Raw genomic sequence first — 17,796 nt, 5'->3', positions numbered from 1 at the left:
TTTAAAAAATGAATGAATGTCCATTATTATAAAGGTCTTGAACAGATATGTGAGAAGGTAACTTGAATCTTTTCTGGAAGCATTAAATGTTTAAATCCTATATAAATATACAAAAGGGCAAAGGTGATTTATAGTAAATTTATTCACCATAACCTCCCTATAAGTTGTGCAACTCTTTTAAAAACTAAAGTTAACAGTAGCAAAGGGTACTGAATCTGAGGCAAAAACAAAAAACAAACAAACAAAAAAATCAAAAAACACCGCAAGCTTCTATATTTAGGCTGCTTGAAAAAGGGAAAGATTTCATAAGAAACAAATCAATTCAACATCAATACAGCAAGTTAATTCAGGGTGGGAGGGCAGCTGTTCCCACATTAACAACAAGATCAGAGTATTTGGGGACAAATGTAATGTATTTTATAGATCCCCAGCTATTGAAAGACTATAGAGATATACTTTTAATTTCTTGTTAAAGAGTTTAGATGTGTTTTCATTTAACATCTGCAAATGGACTCCCACCAATTCATATCTATAAATACATACCAGTGGGCATTAGGATGAAACAGTCTTCACCAAGCAGAACAGCATTGATTGCTTCTAGCTGATTTGTACGAAAATGATGCAGGCCAAATTTTTTGTGAAAAATCTTCATCATTTCTTTTGAATGTGGAAAATCAACACTTTTGAAACGCTCATGTTCTGGATTTCTAGATTGTCTATTTTGTACCAGTTTGTCTTGTAAGAAAAGAATCAATATTACGAAAATTAGTGCACATCTGCAGCAAAAAAGACAGAATTTTTATTCACTTGCTATATACCATATCCCAAATCTTAGAAAGGTTTAGCATTCAGGACTACTAGTTATATTATAACTACTAGTTATATTTTCTGTCTCCATTTCCTTCAAACTTCTTACCCTTCTTCAGCAATCTGCAATCTAATTTCTGGTCTCATAGGAGATACCTGTTGTCTCAAAAGGCCACCAGTGGCCTCCTTATCAAGCAATCAAATCCTAACATGCTGTGACCCTGTTGATCCTGTCTCTGAAACTCTCTCCTCCTTTGGCTTTCCTGATACTCCCTTTGTTCTCTTCCAACTACTTTGACTCCCCTCCTCTTTCTATGATATTTGGTTTTAATGGCTGTCACAGCTGAAAAAGATATTTTACAAAGCTATGTAGTTACAGATGGAAGAAGTGTATTCATTGTTGGCTATTCTTATTATTAAATGATGATACTCATTTTTTCCAATTCCATCCAGCAATTATATAAAGTTTTTGGTTGAAATTTAGCTAGTAAATTTCCATCTTTCCTCATGTCAGAGGCCAGGGTCATGTTCTCTAGAGGTCAGGTCCCAGGTCTAGAGAGTTGCTTTTCCAGGTGTAGAGGAGGGATACAGTTCAGGGCAGATGGGAAGATTCCAAGGTAGACCATGTTTTCCTGGTGATGGATGACTTTGATTTTCTTCCAAGACATCCTGTGGGTTTGGAGAGGTCTTGGGAACAAGGCTATAGTCCCAAGAGTTCCGTTTGGTCATGCTGCTCCCACTGCTGCTTGCATCTACCATTGTTGAGTCTTCTCCTCTGAGTTCTCCTTGCTGCAACTACTGGCCATGAAAAAATTTCCCTTCTCTTATGAAAAAGGGAAGAAAAGAATCCAGGTGGGCAAGTAGGAAGTCTGTTGTCAGGATGAATCTTCCCCATGCTGGACCAACCTAGATGTCTGCTCTACCTTCCCTCTTAACCTGAGACACCATTTAGTGTGCCCTGGTCTCTCTTACGTTGTGGAGTATATGCTCCATCCCCTGAAGCCCTTCACGGATTCTGAAATCAAGGTCTGTCTGTTAGAATTGTGGCCTAGGACTCGTGGGGGTCCAGGCAGTGTACTCATTGCTCTTCTGAGGTGGAGGTAGTACATGGGAAGTATCCACTTCATCTAACTTCCACCCAGATGGAGGACTTGGAAGGATTCTGCGTACCAGGAAGCAGGGCCTGCTTGATCCTGGTTGGGGCCTCAGCTCCAAGGGGGTTTGAATGGTGTGCCAACTATCTTTCCTAGTGATGAAGCAAAGTAATTAGAAAACATATATTCTATTCATCCTCCCTTGAGGTCCTAAAAGGATCCTTGTGCCCTTGCATCTGGAGAATTAGTTTACCTGTCCTCATTACAGCTTGGGCCAGGGAACATAAAAGGCACGTGTTGGGAGAGTAAGGCCAAACTCCTGATTGTGGATTTCAATTATGAGGATATAAAATATTCCAGGGCTTTATGCAATCGGCACAATGTCATCAACAAAGAGGAACATCTGGAACACTTCACCATTTAAAAGAAGCTTTTCTTCTACTTGGACTCTAGGTTGGACATTGTGATTTTGGCAAACACCTTTTGTAAGCATATGCCTCATTGTTTTATATTTCTCCTGATATTAATAATCAGAGGTTAAAGGAGGTTATCTCTGCTGTTAATTCTTTCAATATTCTCACACATACAGGAAGTAGCTTTTTGGAGAACAGCTTTTAAGGGAATGTCTTGCTTTACTTTATCAACTAATTTTTCTATCATCAAAAAACAAATACAGTGGGATTTTGTCTTTATAACTTTCAGTCAATCGTGTCAATAAAGATATGGTTTATTGTGGAATATTGTTTGTAAAAGCCTGCCCATGCCATTCTTATACCTTCATCAAGGCCGATCTTAATGAAGGCAGAGGCTTATCTCATAACGTATGGCTACAAAGTCCCTTCCAGTTCTAAATCTATGGGCACACTCTTGGCTTCCTCATCTCCCTCCCTTTTTTTGTAACGTCTCAGATTTTCCTGTACCGTTGGTATCTTCCATCTCAGATATCCTGATAATCTATCCCATAACACCTTCATATTTTTACTGTCTGTCTACAGTATAAAGTATATACACAAGGTGTATACGTAATTTGATCCAACTGTTTTTCCTATCTTTTTATTTCAGTGCCATTCCCTCTTTCCCACAACTGGGAAGGCACTGTTAGAAACTAAATGTGGTAGCTCCACTACCTTTGATAGTGAAGCTTATTATAAAAATGTTTACAGATCTTTTCCATTTTTTCCTGTTGTCTTTGAATGTCTGCGAGATGACTTTGTTTACTTGCATTGCTCACCAAATATCATTTAAATCTGTCTTTCTTTCTGTGCTTCTTGATGTTTTGAGGCACTACTTCTAGTCTTTTGCTATCCTCCTAAATATAAGATTTTACCAAATGAGTTATATTCCATTCAGCTTTATGTCACATTATCTCTTTCTGTCTGGCAAGGAGACCAGATGTTTATCGGTTGAGGTAGTGGCTAGAATTTAATGGTTTTCTCATTATGACAACTGATTTATGTAAGTTAAACTTCCTTAGAAAATTATAATAGTCTATGTAAATGTCTATTTTTTTTGTTGATGTCAACAGCATACTTAAATTTGTCAAGTTAAAACTGCCTCAACTGCATGCCATATCTTCTCATTTTTATTCTTTCTCTTAACTTTTAATTTTGATATCTTGGTATAACAAGTTGGTTGTATGACTGGTAAACTGATTTCAGAAATTTCTGCATCAATATGAATTGTTTCCTACACATTAAAATACAACCTGTTTTATTTTTGGTGATTTTGTTTGTGTTCCCCATGTCTAGTCTATTCCAATTCTTTTATCTAAGTATTCAGGATATACAGGCATCAGGCTTCCACATGGTCTAGAAATCTTTGGCCTCTCACTTCTTATTCCTTAACTATACTTTCCAATTTTTCAATGTTCTTACCTATGATTGCCTTTGCAATCACCAAGTATCAAGATGTGTTGATTTAATTTAGATTTTCTGTATTCATCTTCTACAACAAACTTTGATGCACAAACTGTGATTCTTTCCACAGTGGTCTTTTGCAAATACCAGGTGGCCCTGAAGGCTTCAGGAAGTTTTAAGCATCTTTTGAGCATGGATGAACCTGCCAGAACTTGTGTTCTACTAGCAGAGCTTCTAAGAACCCAAGATCACCTACACACCATGATTATGTATCACCATAGAGCTTAGTAATACATAATAACCCTGAAATAACACATCATTAGTAAAAGGAATCACATTTTACAAAAGGTGATTGGGACAGTGGATATTAACACAGGTAAAAATTAACTTTAACTCATACTTCAAAACACATATTACGATAAAATATGACAATATACTTATCCTAGCTGTGGAAAGAAAACAAATTTGTGGCTAGGAAAGAAGTAGAGGGTGTCTTTAGAAATGAGATGGATGTCTGAATACACAAAAGTCCAAAAACTCTTGCACAATTAAATGTAATAATAAAATTTCCAGAGGACAGCAAAGGAGTAGGGGGAAATGTGTGACACATTTATCAGATAAAAGCCTTCTCTCCCATAAACATTTGCTTTATCACATTAAATTCAACATGTTGAGAATAGAATTCTTCTTCTCCCAACATCACCAGCTCCACCTACTAGGTTCCCACCTGCTGACTTCCCCATTTCTGTTAAAGGTAAAAACATTCTTTCAGTGACCAATTACAGCCATCTCATCCTTCCTTTTCCTCACCTCCCACAGTGAGTTAGTCACTAAGTCCTGTTGATTCTTCCTTCACAATGACTTTTTTGATTCCTACTGCCACCATTATAGTTCAGTGTAGAGAACAAAATACACTAATCTTAGCTCTGGCAGTCACTCTAACTGCAACACTCAACTGTCTCATAAAGATATTTTGTACATCAATTATGACACATTATTTCATCATATTACAAAAATAAATCAATTAATGTGCAATTTTAAAGGTTAAAAAAACAAACCAGAATCTTCATGATACTGATGCATTAAAAACAAGATTTTATGAAATTTTGCACACAAAGTTATTTCAGCTAAAAAAATTTCTTGTAAAGTTTTATAGGGCTGATGTAAGGTTTCCTTATGTTCTGGCTTTCATCTGTTATTCTTTTCAAGTAACTCCTCTTTTCAGGGGCTAATTTAACATTTCCAAGTTTTTTGCACAAGGATTCGAATACCTAACAAATAAACCGTTTTATTTATTTTTATTAAAGTTGTGACTCCACAACTCATTGGGGCTACACTCTGTGCTGAATTTTTTAGTATGTAAAATTTCAACTTCTGTCTAACTAGATCCTTAACAATTTAGTAATCTCAAAATATGCACAATTAAAATTCATGAAAAAAATTTTTTTTGCTTTCTTCTGGCCCCAAAGCATATTAGCCTAATTGTTTTAGGGACAATAAAAATTATATAAATGTAAAACACTTATAATGATGTTAGTCTTCTTATTACAAAAGACTCAATTATAATTTCACATTTTATAAAACTACAGTCACTATAAGCCACAAAATAACATTTTTGGGGGGAATGGATTTATAATTTACAAGTATAAACTTGCATAGAAATAATGTGATTTTTAGTTGAAAGTTTGGTATGACTTTAGCCCATGAAATTCCTGTTTTGGACAATTTTGTCTAAGAATCACAGAACCTTGTGTTTAAAGGATCTTGGAGATCAGCACACAGACATTTAACATTTTAACTTACCGGGGCAATTCTGGATTGAGATGCTTCTATTCTGGTTAGCAGGTACTACTGAGAGGCAGTTTGTCTTGGTCATCGGAGTTTTTTCTGTAAATGATTTAACTGGCTGACCTTCCCGAATAGGCAGATAGATATTTTTGGATGATTCTTCCTCTACTGAATTGTAACTTGGGTTTTCCCAGTCATAATCATCAAAATCATCTATATCAAAAATATCAATATCTTGGGTTTCAGAAAAATTGTTACTTTTCAGGTCATTAACCAAATTAATGTGTTTATTCTGATCTTTTATAGCAGTGCTTGTGAGAAAATTGCCTAGGAGATGAGACCTTTTATATTTCTCTTCTGTCTTTGATATTTCAGTGGAATTGCTACTAACAAAGGGTTCTGGTGACTGGGAACTGAATAATATTCTTTCAGAGATATTTGTCTTAGCAGATGACAGCTCTGACTTTTCTGGAGTAGTTCTTTGTGTGCCGCGCATCCCTGCTGAAACATCCAGATTTGGAAACGTCCTTGTAGTTTTAGCAAGAAAATTTTCTTGACAATCAGCAGTGGAGACAGGATTAAAAGGAAGGTGCGGAGATTTAAACTCTTTTACTAAATTTCCTGTGAAGGGAGATTTACCCTTTTGAAATGAATGCAGAAAGGAAAAAGCTGTCTTGCCATTTACAATACGATCCTGTGAATTAGGCTGGTATATCCAATTCAAGGGTGGAGGACTAGTGTCATTTTTGTTGGAATTTGCATCAGCTAAGAGTTTTCTTCTAAAGAAAGAAAAAAATAACATCAGGCCAAAATCTATCAGCTATAAAAATATACTTTCTGTTCTCATTCACCCCACCTCTCAAACTGTTCTAAGAAATAGTCATTTTTCTCCTACCTCAAAAATTTGAACTAAAGGGGTATTTTAAAAAAGGTAATGATTTAAAATAGTAACTACATAGACTTTGGCTGATTTAAGATCATCTAGATATAATTCCCAGCCAATGTCTCTGAACATTTTGGTATGGAGGTCTGCACTTACCTTTGCTTATTTTCAAGAGGTTAGAAGTAGGGCAAATTTGATGGGAATGTGGGGCTGTCATATCATAGTGGTAGAGAAAGGAAGATTAATGGGTCTCATAAACATCTATCCATTCACATGACTGGATTTGGGGATGATAGACAAAAGGCGAGGCTGGTTGGTATTTGGATCTTGGGAGCTCTTATTTGGGCAATTTAATTAAGATTATATATCTATTTAAGAGCAAGCTCACAAGTACAGCAATAAAAAATAGTTGGAGACCACTGATCCAGAGAGAGGTGATAAAACTCCAACATTTTAGATTTTTAAAAAATTTTTCCAATTAAATAAAACTTCACAGTGGGTAGTAATATCTCAGCTTCATAAATTAAAATGGATCCCTTTTACATCAAAATACATGAACAGTATACTTCTGGCAACCGTGGAATTATAATTTCAACTATTTCTGTAGCATGTGCTCTCTTTCTATGAAGACAATGACCCTTTGTTATTCTACTCTTTGGATACTTTTACATTATAATATAGTATATGTTGCATTATTACATTGTTTGTTATACTGTACTCAAAGTATTGCTGTTTTTATATCTTTTTTTTCTTTTTTGTTTGGGTGAGGCGATTGGGGTTAAGTGATCTGCCAAAGGTCACACAGCTAGTAAGGGTTAAGTGTCTGAGGCTGGATTGAACTCAGGTCTTCCTTACTCCAAGGCCAGAGCTCTATTCACCACACCACCTAGTTGTCCCTGTTTTTATACCCTTAACTTCAGCTATTCGTCTTCTCTATAGCTTACCTGTTTTAAGTAGTTTTGTGGTATTAAAAGGACGGAAAGTAGGGGGAGCTAGGTGGTACAGTGGATAGAGCACTGGCCCTGAAGTCAGGAGGACCCGAATTCAAATCTGGCCTCAGCCCAAACACTCGACACTTCCTAGCTGTGTGACCCTGGGCAAGTCACTTAGCCCCAATTGCCTAAAAAAAATTAAAAAAAATTTTTAAAAAAAAAAGACTGAAAGTCAGAATTTTTCTCTTACTCTTTGGTCCTATCAGAGGTGGGATCATTACTACCATTGTCTCAATAAAGTCTTAAAAAGAGTGTGGGGGAGGTGGAGGTGGGTCAGAACAATGACCTGTTCTGTTCTTTTCTCTCTCTTTACTACCCTCAACCTCCTTCCCTGTCCCATTACTTGAAGAAAGGGCTTAAATGCTTGGCTCTTTTTCTTAGAGGGATTTCAAACAGCACAAGCCCTTTTTCATTTCCCCACTTCACATAAACTAATTTTTAGTTGCCTGTTACTCACCTTTAAAACTAATAGTTATTTTCCATAATTTCCAAAGACTAATGCTCCCCAAGCCTCTTGCCCCTAAAAACCTACTATCAGAAAAGTACACTCACAGGGATGTTGTGTGTTTGTGTGTGTGTGTGTGTGTATCTATATCTCCTATTCTTAAGTATTTTGAAAGACTAAAAAATTTTGAGTACCTACACCACCTCACAAATATTTTGTATATAGACAGAATATGCATGCCAAATAAGAAAAATTCAGACACCTGAGATCTCGATGCTGAAGAAGTTTGTTTCCGCAATCCAAGCCTTGAAGTTGATAAGTAGGAACAGTATCAACTAATGAACAGATGTCCTCCATCACATGAAAAAGCTGTTGTTGCAAAGTTAATAGTTTACCTGCAAAATAACACTAATTTGAGTTTCTCAATAAGTAACATTTTTAAGATATACCAAAGAGCCATTCTTTTTATTTAGAAGGTTAAAAACAGCAACATTAAAATTTTTTTATGAAGATTATTAACATCCTACATTGAAGTTCTACTCTGATGACATCTGTATTATGTCAGGATAGTGCAAGCTCTTAGAGATGCTATCAAGCTGTAAAGGTTTGGGTATGGGCTCTGTGGTTTGAGAACCAGTCAAGTTAAGTCTGGAGAGGCTTACGATTGGTTTGTCCCCAGGGATGTTGATCTAAAAAGGTGAAAGGGGCCACACCATCAATATTGGAAGAGAATAGCCACACTAATGAAATCCAGGTACCTGAAGTATGTTATCATGTATGTTATTTTCATAGCCTAAATGAAAAACAAATGAGATCTTTTACACTTGTTCTCATTTCTTAGCTTATATTGGCTCACCTTTCTGGCCAAATAATAAGGGAATAAAGAGGAATAAAGAATGATAGGTTAGAGCTTGAAGGGACATTTGGGATCATCTTAATCTTTTCATTTTACAGGTGTTGAAACAAAGGCCCAGAAAGATCAGGTAAGCTTAACGTCATGAAACATTCTGAAACCACAAATAGGAGAACCAATTAAATAAAATAACTATATAATATAATATTCTTCAAGAAAAACTTTGTGTTCAGATGTGGTGAGTGACATTGTAGAAGGAATCCTGGATTCATGGTCAGGAGACATTGATGGAAGTTCCAGTTCCACCACTTATTAGCTTTGTAACCATAACCTTCTGTGCCAACAGTGAATAGTAAAATGGAGACCAAACCCCGGCACCACCTACATTACAAAGTTTCTGTGAGAAAAATGCTTTGCATGTTATTCACGGTTTGTCTCAAAAGGATATTCAAAATGGTAAAAGTTACAAATGTCATGAAAATTTTTTCCTTATGTATGGTTTTAAAAATTAATTTATTAGTAGTACTCAATTCTCCCTATGCTTAGGGAGCATAATCAAAGGGTAAAAATATTCCACTTATGTGTTATGGTCACTCCTACTGAGAGAAATGATGTAGGGAAATATACTGTTTCCATGTCAGCCCTATCTCTGGTTACATATGTTACAAGATCCAAACAGAGCACAAGAACTAGAATACTATCTTCTGGAAGAATAGGACCAATTGCTAGTCATGGGGAGGGAAAGGTATCTATCTGGCCTAGACAAAAGGAACACCAAAAAACATTTAAAGATGGTACAATGTTTTAAGAGTTGACAGAGAAAGAAGAGTGCTGAAGGATGATAACCTGAGGAGATGGCAAGGTCTAGGAGAAGTCTGGGCTTGTCTTGGGCAGCAGGAAAGGGACAGATTGAACGTAAGAGAGTGGGAATAAAGGTAGGTGGCAACTGAGAGAGGGGGAATGAGGTCTTCCTTTAGCTGTGAGACTGGGGAAGGAGGGAAGAACAAGCATTTATTAAGTGCCTGGCACTGTGCTTAGCACTTTTATTAAATGTTATTTGATTCTCACAACGATCATGGGAGGTATTATTTTTATCCCCATTTTACAGCTGCGGAAATTATGGCAAAAGGAGGTTAAGTGACCTGTCCAGGGATCACACTGCTAGGAAGTGCCTGAGGCTGGATTTGAACTCCAGTCTTCCTGACTCCTGCTGGGGGAGGTTTAAAGAAAGAAGAGAAGAAAGAATAACCAATGTGAGAACTAGGATAGAGTCAGGGAAGAACAAAAGGATTGCCTTGCCAAAATAAGGGCCTAACTGAGATTAGATAACATAAATTTACAGTGGGCTAGTCAGTATGGTTGCATGACTTTCTCCAGTTACTACAGTCAAGGCAAAGGACGGTAGTAGCAATCGAGGGTTGGGGATTTTCAAGGCCTTTACAACAACAGTACAAGGGACTTAAGAGTAGAGGATAACACTGAGTTGAACTGATTAACTAAAGGGTCAAGCAGGGGTGATGGCCTGTGAAAGAACTAGGGAAAATAATCATAAAAGAAATGGAAAATTAATCATACTTTAAAAAGCATGACCAAAGATGGAAAATAAACTTTTGTACAAACTCAGCAGCTTCATCATCCTCAAATGGGAATAACAAACATTTGCTCTATCTAAAATGTTTTTCATACCATCATATTTTGTACTGGTCTCCTGTACTGGCTGTGGGCTAGTTGTTCTCTCAGATTCTGATGAAAAGTAATTTGATAGCTTAGTAGAATTTTTTTTCCCATCACAGATGGAAGGCTCCTTTAGAGTACTGCAAATAACAAAATAGAAAATAAATATAACATGGACTAACCAAAAATATATTTCTATAGATATTTCATTTCTGTCTCTGATAATCCTCCATGACAGATCTGACAATAACGTACAGATAAAATTTAATTACAGGAATACTATCAGAAAAAGTTCCCTATGTAACAAAGCTGTTTTCCATATTTCATGCATGGTGCAAAACAAGAATGTTTTGTTGATCCAGCAAAATGAATTCCTTCAGTGAATAATCTTTTGAAACAAGTTTCCTAGCCCTACGCACATGACAAGCACTTAATAAATGAATTCTGTATTGTGCTGTTTATGTAGGAGTCTCTCTTTAGCATAAAAATGAGCCTCTCTACTTCCTTTGCAGAAGGGGAAACTCTGCATGTAGAACACTGCAGCTACTTTCATGACTGATGTGATTAGTTGTGTTGAACCCTTTTTTCCTTTTTCTTTTTTATTCTCTCTTATAAGGGATAACTCTAGGATGAGAGAGGAAGAGATTGGATGAGAATGAAGGTAATACAAAACGAAAAGATTTTCAATAAAAATTAATCTAAAAAAGAAAAGTCTCTATAAGTGAAACTTAAATTATGTAAGGTTTCAAGTTCTTTGGGGGGCAGGGGATGAGGAACTTCTTATAGTTCCCTTGTCCTATCAAATAACAATTATGCCTTGACTTTGCTTACAACCTCCAAATTCTAACCAACCATCTCCTAAAAAATGCATGAACAGAAAAGGGGTGATGTAGGATATACACAATACTTTGTGTCTCCTGCTATGGAACATAATGGGATTTTGCTACATCCTCATTTTGGGGAAACAGCACAACATATTTACTACCGCTCAACGGAGGGTGTCAGACTGGGAAAAGGAAAGACCACTTAGCTGGTGATGCTCTAATTTGGAGGATGAGGATGACAGGGACTAGCAATTCCAGGCATCAGAAGAACTCCACAGATTCCTCTCTAGAATATCAACTCACTTCACTTACATAAATGATGTGTCATGTTTAAAGTAACAAGAGTAGGGGACAACCCTACCTCACTGAGGCCAAAGTACTTCTTTTTCCTTACTACACATAAAGGTGGGGGTATTGCTGATGCTTCAACTAGGCTCAGAAACCCAGGAATGATTCTTTGTAATATGTCTTTATTATAAATCCAATCACACCAAACAATTGGGAGGCCCATGAAGATTTTAAATGTGTAAGCTGAGTAGTGATTTGGGGTTTTTTCTTTGTAGAATGAGCAAACAAGAAAACAAAACACACTAATGTACAGGATTAGGAAAATGTAACACGACTTACCCAAGTCAAATTATTTAAAGCAGCTCAATAATAAACAGAAACGTTTGCTTATCAGTTGGCTATTTTACCTAAGGCACCTCAAAGAGGAAGAAGAGGAAGAAAACACTCCTTCTTCTGGAGAAGGTGGAATAAAATCTATATCAAAATCGTCTTCGTTAAATTCCTCAGAGTTAGCACCTAAAGGTTCATCAACTGTATGTCGCTCAATTCCATCAGGATATTTCTTCTTTTCATTGTCATCTAAAACAAAACAGCTAATGAACATAGATCATTTCCATAATTAACAGAAGACAATAGTAACTTGAGCACTTAAAAGAATCTTTAAAAAGAAAAGCCTCAAATCCATAAATAGCTTATATGTACAGTTGCTTTAATGTTTATAAATAAAATAAAACCTATTTAGTTCTCATAATATCTTTTAAACCAGAGGGCAGGGAACTCTTTTTCTATTAAGGGCCACTGACCCTCCTGGGATGGAAGAATAGAAAAAGGTCATATAATTTGAAAAACATTTTTTTAAATCTTTTTTTTAAGAAAAAGTTTTAAAATTTATTTTAAACTTAAGCACAAAATAAAAAAAGAATAACAAAACGGCCATATACAGAGCAGAACAGGAGAGGATTCAATATATAGCAATAAATTTCCATTTCAAGAAAACTTATATAATAAATACTACACATTTTGTTTTCAAAGCTGTCCAGCTTTTCTTCTGTTCTCTGCTATGCACTTTTTACTTTACTCTCCTCCCTCCCCCCCATACAATTAAACCCGGACACACACACACACACACACACACACACACACACACAATGTAATATACATAGATATCTATAAACATACACCTATATAAACATATAGACTTATACACATATATGTAAGACCATACTAAGCTTATTTCTACTTGTCAACTGTTTCTCTGAAGGTGGATAATATCTTCTTTTATAAATTCAGGTCTTGCCATGTTTTTCTAAATCAACTAATTCATCATTTCCTACACCATAGCAATATTCTAACCTGATCCCATTCTCTCTGAAAGATTGTCTATGAAAGTTTTTTCCCAATTTCCTGCATACCTTCTATTCTTGGCCATATAGGTTTTATTTATACAAGAAGATTTTAATTTAAAATAATCAAAATTATCCATTTTACACTTCAACAATGCTCTCACCTTATAACATGGTTTAAGGTCTAACACTACTAGATCTGCTTCCTTTACATCTTTTTTCCTCTGGTTTTTTTGAAGTTCCTGACCTTTTGTTCTTCTAAATGAACTTTTATATTATTTTTTTCTAACTCAGTAAGATAATTTTTAGTAATTTAATTGGGATGGTTTTTAAATAGATTAGTTAGGTAAAACTGTGATTTTTTAAAATTATATTGGCTTTACCTACCCATGAACAATAAATATTACTTCAATTACTTAGATCTAACTTTATTTGTATAAAAAGCATTTTATGTTTATATTCGTATAGTTCCTGTGTCTGTTTTGGCAGGTGTATTCTCAGGTATTTTATACTGTCTACTTATTTTAAATAGTCTAAAACAATATTGAATAATATGGCTGACACATAGTATAATTTCTTAATTTAGTTGAAAAAAAAAATTCTGCCTACCTGCTTTTTAACTTAAGAAAGAGAACATAAAACTATACTCAATAACAAATAATAGAATATGTGTAAAAAGTATAATAACCAGACTGATTTTTAAAAAATAAACATACCAGAACTCAAACAACTAAATCAATGTCCTTCAAAGCAACCATTTTGGCAGGCTTATTACAACAATGCTGCCATTACAAAAAACATTTCTGGAATTATATTCAGAGACACTTAAAAAGCTAAAAAAAACCATTAGTTTCCTTACTTTATAGTCACACTCTGTTCTCTGACCAAGAACACATTACCAAGTGGGGCCACCCACTTCACTGGTTCAAAAAAACTTTTGTTCCCCGCTCCCCCCCCACCCCCATTAAGTCAAATTCACCTTTAAAGCATTAAGACTTGCATTGCTTAAGACTTTCAAGAGAATATCCCTTTTTCTTATTCAAGAAATTGTGAGGACAATTCTAAAAGAGGAATTCTAAAAACATTTTGAGCAATGGTGGAATTATTGTAAAACATACATAGTCTCCCAAAGTGAATGCTCTGAAGGGGACTTTTATAAAGATACAATTTCTGACATATGTATAAAATACAGAACTGATGCATAATGTATGACTACAAAAATGACTTTTTTTTTTTAAACAGCCATATCTCCTATATCAGTAAGGGAACAAGAAAGGGGAAATCTAAAGGTACAAAACAGACAAATACATATAAAGGAAAGCTGGAGAGAAATCTACATAGGATACCTTATAGAACAACACATAAGTGTGTGTACATGTACACACACACCCACACACACCCACCAGTTACAATAGTTAGAGACTTTCATGGAATAACAGCCCCATCCTGTGGCCTTTTAAGATACTGACATTGAAGACTTTCAAATTGAAGTCTTGTTTTCACAACTGCAGGCATAAATAGAGCTACTGCCCATTGGTTTTAAGTAGAGGGCTAAAGGTTTCCTACAGGTAAGTAAATACAAGGTAATGTGAAGGAGAGAATACCAATAATTATGAGGATTTGGGAAGGTTTCATAGAAGTGATATGTAAGCTGACTCATGTAGGAGTTTTGAAAGGCCGTAATGATGGAGTACATTCTAGGTACAGGGGCATCTGGGGTGAATGCATGGAAGCAGAGGATGCTTAGTTTGGGAAATAGTTAATAAATAGTCTAGTCTGCCTGGAATGCAGAATGCATGAAAGGAAGTCTTGTGAAATAAAATTGAAAAGGTAGGCTGGAATCAGGCTGAATGCCAGGCTAATGAGTTGGTATTTTATCCTATAAGGGGCCACTAAAAATTTCTGAATAGGGAAATGGCATGATAAAGTTGTTGTCGTAGGAAGATTATTTTGGAAACTCTGAATGGGGAGAGACAGGAATGAGGGAGACCAATTAGGCAGCTATTAGTCCAGGTGAGACCAGGCCTAATTAGTGCCAATGTAAATGAAGAGTCAAGAATAAGTGTGAGAACTATCACAGAGATAGAATCAGTAAGATTTTTTTTTTTTTTAGGAAATTGGGGTTAAGTGACTTGCCCAGGGTCACTCATTTAGTAAGTGTCAAGTGTTTGGTCTGAGGTTGGATTTGAATTCAGGACCTCCTGACTTCAGGGCCAGTGCTCTATCCACTGTGCCACCTAGCTGCCCCGAATCAGTAAGATTTGGCAACTGATTGTATAGGGTAAAGGAGAGAAAATGTTTAGGATAATTCTGAGGTTACTAAAGAAAGTGTTTGAGAGAATGGAAGAGATGATCTTACTAAGATAAAGCATATAAGAACAGAAGAGTGTTAGGACAGAATATTAGGGGACACATACCTGGGAGGGTGGGTTGGGATATGGATGATGATCTAGCAAAGTACACTGAGAAGGAACACTCAAATAGTTAGGAGAAAGATTGGGACAGAGAAGTATCACAGATGCCAAGAGAAGAGAGTAGATCCAGAAGTTGGTACAAGTGTCAAAAGAGAAGTCAAGGAAAAGTAGGCTTGAGAAAACTATTGAATTTAGCAGTTAAAAGATACTGGAATTTTGACTACCATATATGAATCTGAAAAGCTGTTGCACAAATAAAATCAATGCAATTAGGATAAGAAAAGAAAGTAACAATTAGGAAAAAAAGTTTGTATCAAACATGTGATAGCTACAAAATGTATAGAATTAGAGAACCAAGAACCATTCCTCAAGGATAAGTAGTCAAAAGGATATGAACAGCTTTCCCAAAAATTGCAACTACAAACAACCATAAGAAAAAGTGCTATCACTAAATAACAAGAAAACTGCAAATCAGTTTGCAAATCAGAAAACAGCTGAGGTTTTACTTCATACTTAGCAAACTGGCAAAAAAAAAAAAGAAGGAAATAATGTTGGAAGAACTATGAAAAGACAAAGACAAACACACTAAATACGCTGTTGGTAGAGCTCTGAATTGATTCAATCATTCTGAAAAGCAATTTGGAATTATGCTAAAAAAGTAAGTAAAACGTTCATACCCTTTGGCCCAGAGATCACACTGCTAAGGTACAAGACAGACAGAAAAGGTCTCATACACATCAAAAATATTCATGAGGCTTTTTTGTTTTTTGTGCCAGCAAAAAAGCTGGAAACAAAGTAGATAGCTATCAATTGGGGAACGGTTAAAAGTGTTGCAGGAGGTAGGGACAGAAAGTCCCAATTCAGGAACTAAATTTGGAAAGATGAGTAAACCAAAGAAAACACCTACCAATATAAAAAAATTGCAAATTGGGGATACCATAAAAGGAAAGTAATGCTGTAACATCTGAAAACAGTGACGCATAAGAAAAAACAAAAGATTCTCCATAAACACTACATGAATACCTAAAAGAAATGAGGCAAAAGATAAAATAATTAAAAGAAGTTCTTGAGAAAAGAACTGTAAGGAGAATTAATACATTAGAAGAGGAAAGTGGTTAACCTTACCCAGGAAATGGGCTAACTGAAAACTAGAACAGAACAGAAATCAATGACTTTGGGAGAGAGCAAGAAATATTAGAATGAAATCAAAAGATTGAAAAAATAAAAGGTAAGATATCTGATATCAAAAAAGAACTGAATTCAAAATCAGGTCAGAAAGAGGAAATTTAAATATTATTCAATTCTATGAAAAACCATTAATTTTTTTTAAAAGCCTGGATACCATATTTCAAGATGTCATAAACGAAAACTCTCCAGATCTGTAAGAATCATTGAGGCAAAGATAGAATAACTACACCAATTATCTCCAGAAAGGAAATCCTAGGAATGTCACTGCCAAAATCTAGAGCTCCCACATCAAATAAAAAATACTGCAAGTATTCAAAAATAAGTAGTTCAAGTACCAAGTGACCATAGTCATACAAGACCAGGCAGCTACTACAAAAAATGAAGGAAGTCTTTGGAGTGCAATATTTAAAACGGTAAAAGATATAGGCTTATGACCAAGAATAACCTGTAGGTCAAGCAAATTGATTAAAAACAGCAATACTAACTAAATGTATTTCTTCAGTACCATAACAACCTACCAAAGTACTATGTTACAGAGCTAGAAAAAGTAATAACAAAATCATTTGGAGGAACAAAAAGTTCAAGAATATCAAGGGAATCAAAGGAAAAAAAATGGTAAAGAAGGGGGTCCAGCATTACCCGATCTCATACTGTACCACAATGCTGTAATGGTCAAAACAATTTGGTATCAGGGAATAAATGGAGAGGTGGATTAGTGGAATAGATTAGGTACACAATACACAGAAGCAAATGAATACAGTAACCTACTGTTTGATTAGGCCAAAGCGCTCAGCTAGCGGGGCAAGAACTCATTATCTGACAAAAACTGATGGGAAAATTGGAAAATAGTCTGGCAGAAATTAAGTACAGACCAATATCTCAAACCATATACAAAGATAAGCTCCAAATGGGTTAAGTGTGACATCATAAGCAAATTAAAATGTAGTCCTTGTGGAGAATCTTTTGTTTTGTTTTTTTCTTATGCATCACTGTTTTCAGTTGTTACAGCATTACTTTCCTTTTATGGTATCTCTAATTTGCAATTTTTTAAAATATTGGTAGAACATGGAAGAAACTATGGATAGGGGAAGAGTTCATGACGAAATGAGAGATAGAGAGGTTCACAGGAGGTAAAATGGACAATTTTTATCACAAAAAACTAAAAAGTTTTTGCACGAAACCAATGGAATTTGCCATTTCTCGTAAGTGGGCTACATGAGAAGAAAAATATATAAACATAGGTGAACGGGTGTGGGGAGCTGGCATCAAATGAATCTCACTTATAAAGAGGGTTGACAATACACACACACACACACACACACACACACACACACACACACACACACA

At 35.6% G+C, this 17,796-nt stretch overlaps 1 protein-coding gene across 1 annotated transcript in view; it reads right to left on the bottom strand.

Moving 5' to 3' along the window:
- BLM (BLM RecQ like helicase) overlaps positions 1–17,796 on the bottom strand; it is a 66,649-nt gene that overhangs the window by 35,872 nt on the left and 12,981 nt on the right. Inside the window, exons 4-8 of the mRNA XM_027852231.1 lie at positions 11,912–12,083; positions 10,405–10,532; positions 8,128–8,260; positions 5,561–6,324; positions 544–735 (exon numbers count right to left, since the gene is read on the bottom strand). Of these exons, the coding sequence (XP_027708032.1) occupies positions 544–735; positions 5,561–6,324; positions 8,128–8,260; positions 10,405–10,532; positions 11,912–12,083 (1,389 nt within the window). The remainder of the gene's footprint in view (positions 1–543; positions 736–5,560; positions 6,325–8,127; positions 8,261–10,404; positions 10,533–11,911; positions 12,084–17,796) is intronic.

Source organism: Vombatus ursinus, unplaced genomic scaffold (assembly GCF_900497805.2).
Source record: "Vombatus ursinus unplaced genomic scaffold, bare-nosed wombat genome assembly UNPS02009205.1, whole genome shotgun sequence".
NCBI lineage: Eukaryota > Metazoa > Chordata > Mammalia > Diprotodontia > Vombatidae > Vombatus > Vombatus ursinus.
Note: the sequence above shows the minus strand (reverse complement) of the source record. Positions and strands in the feature narration are given on the sequence as shown.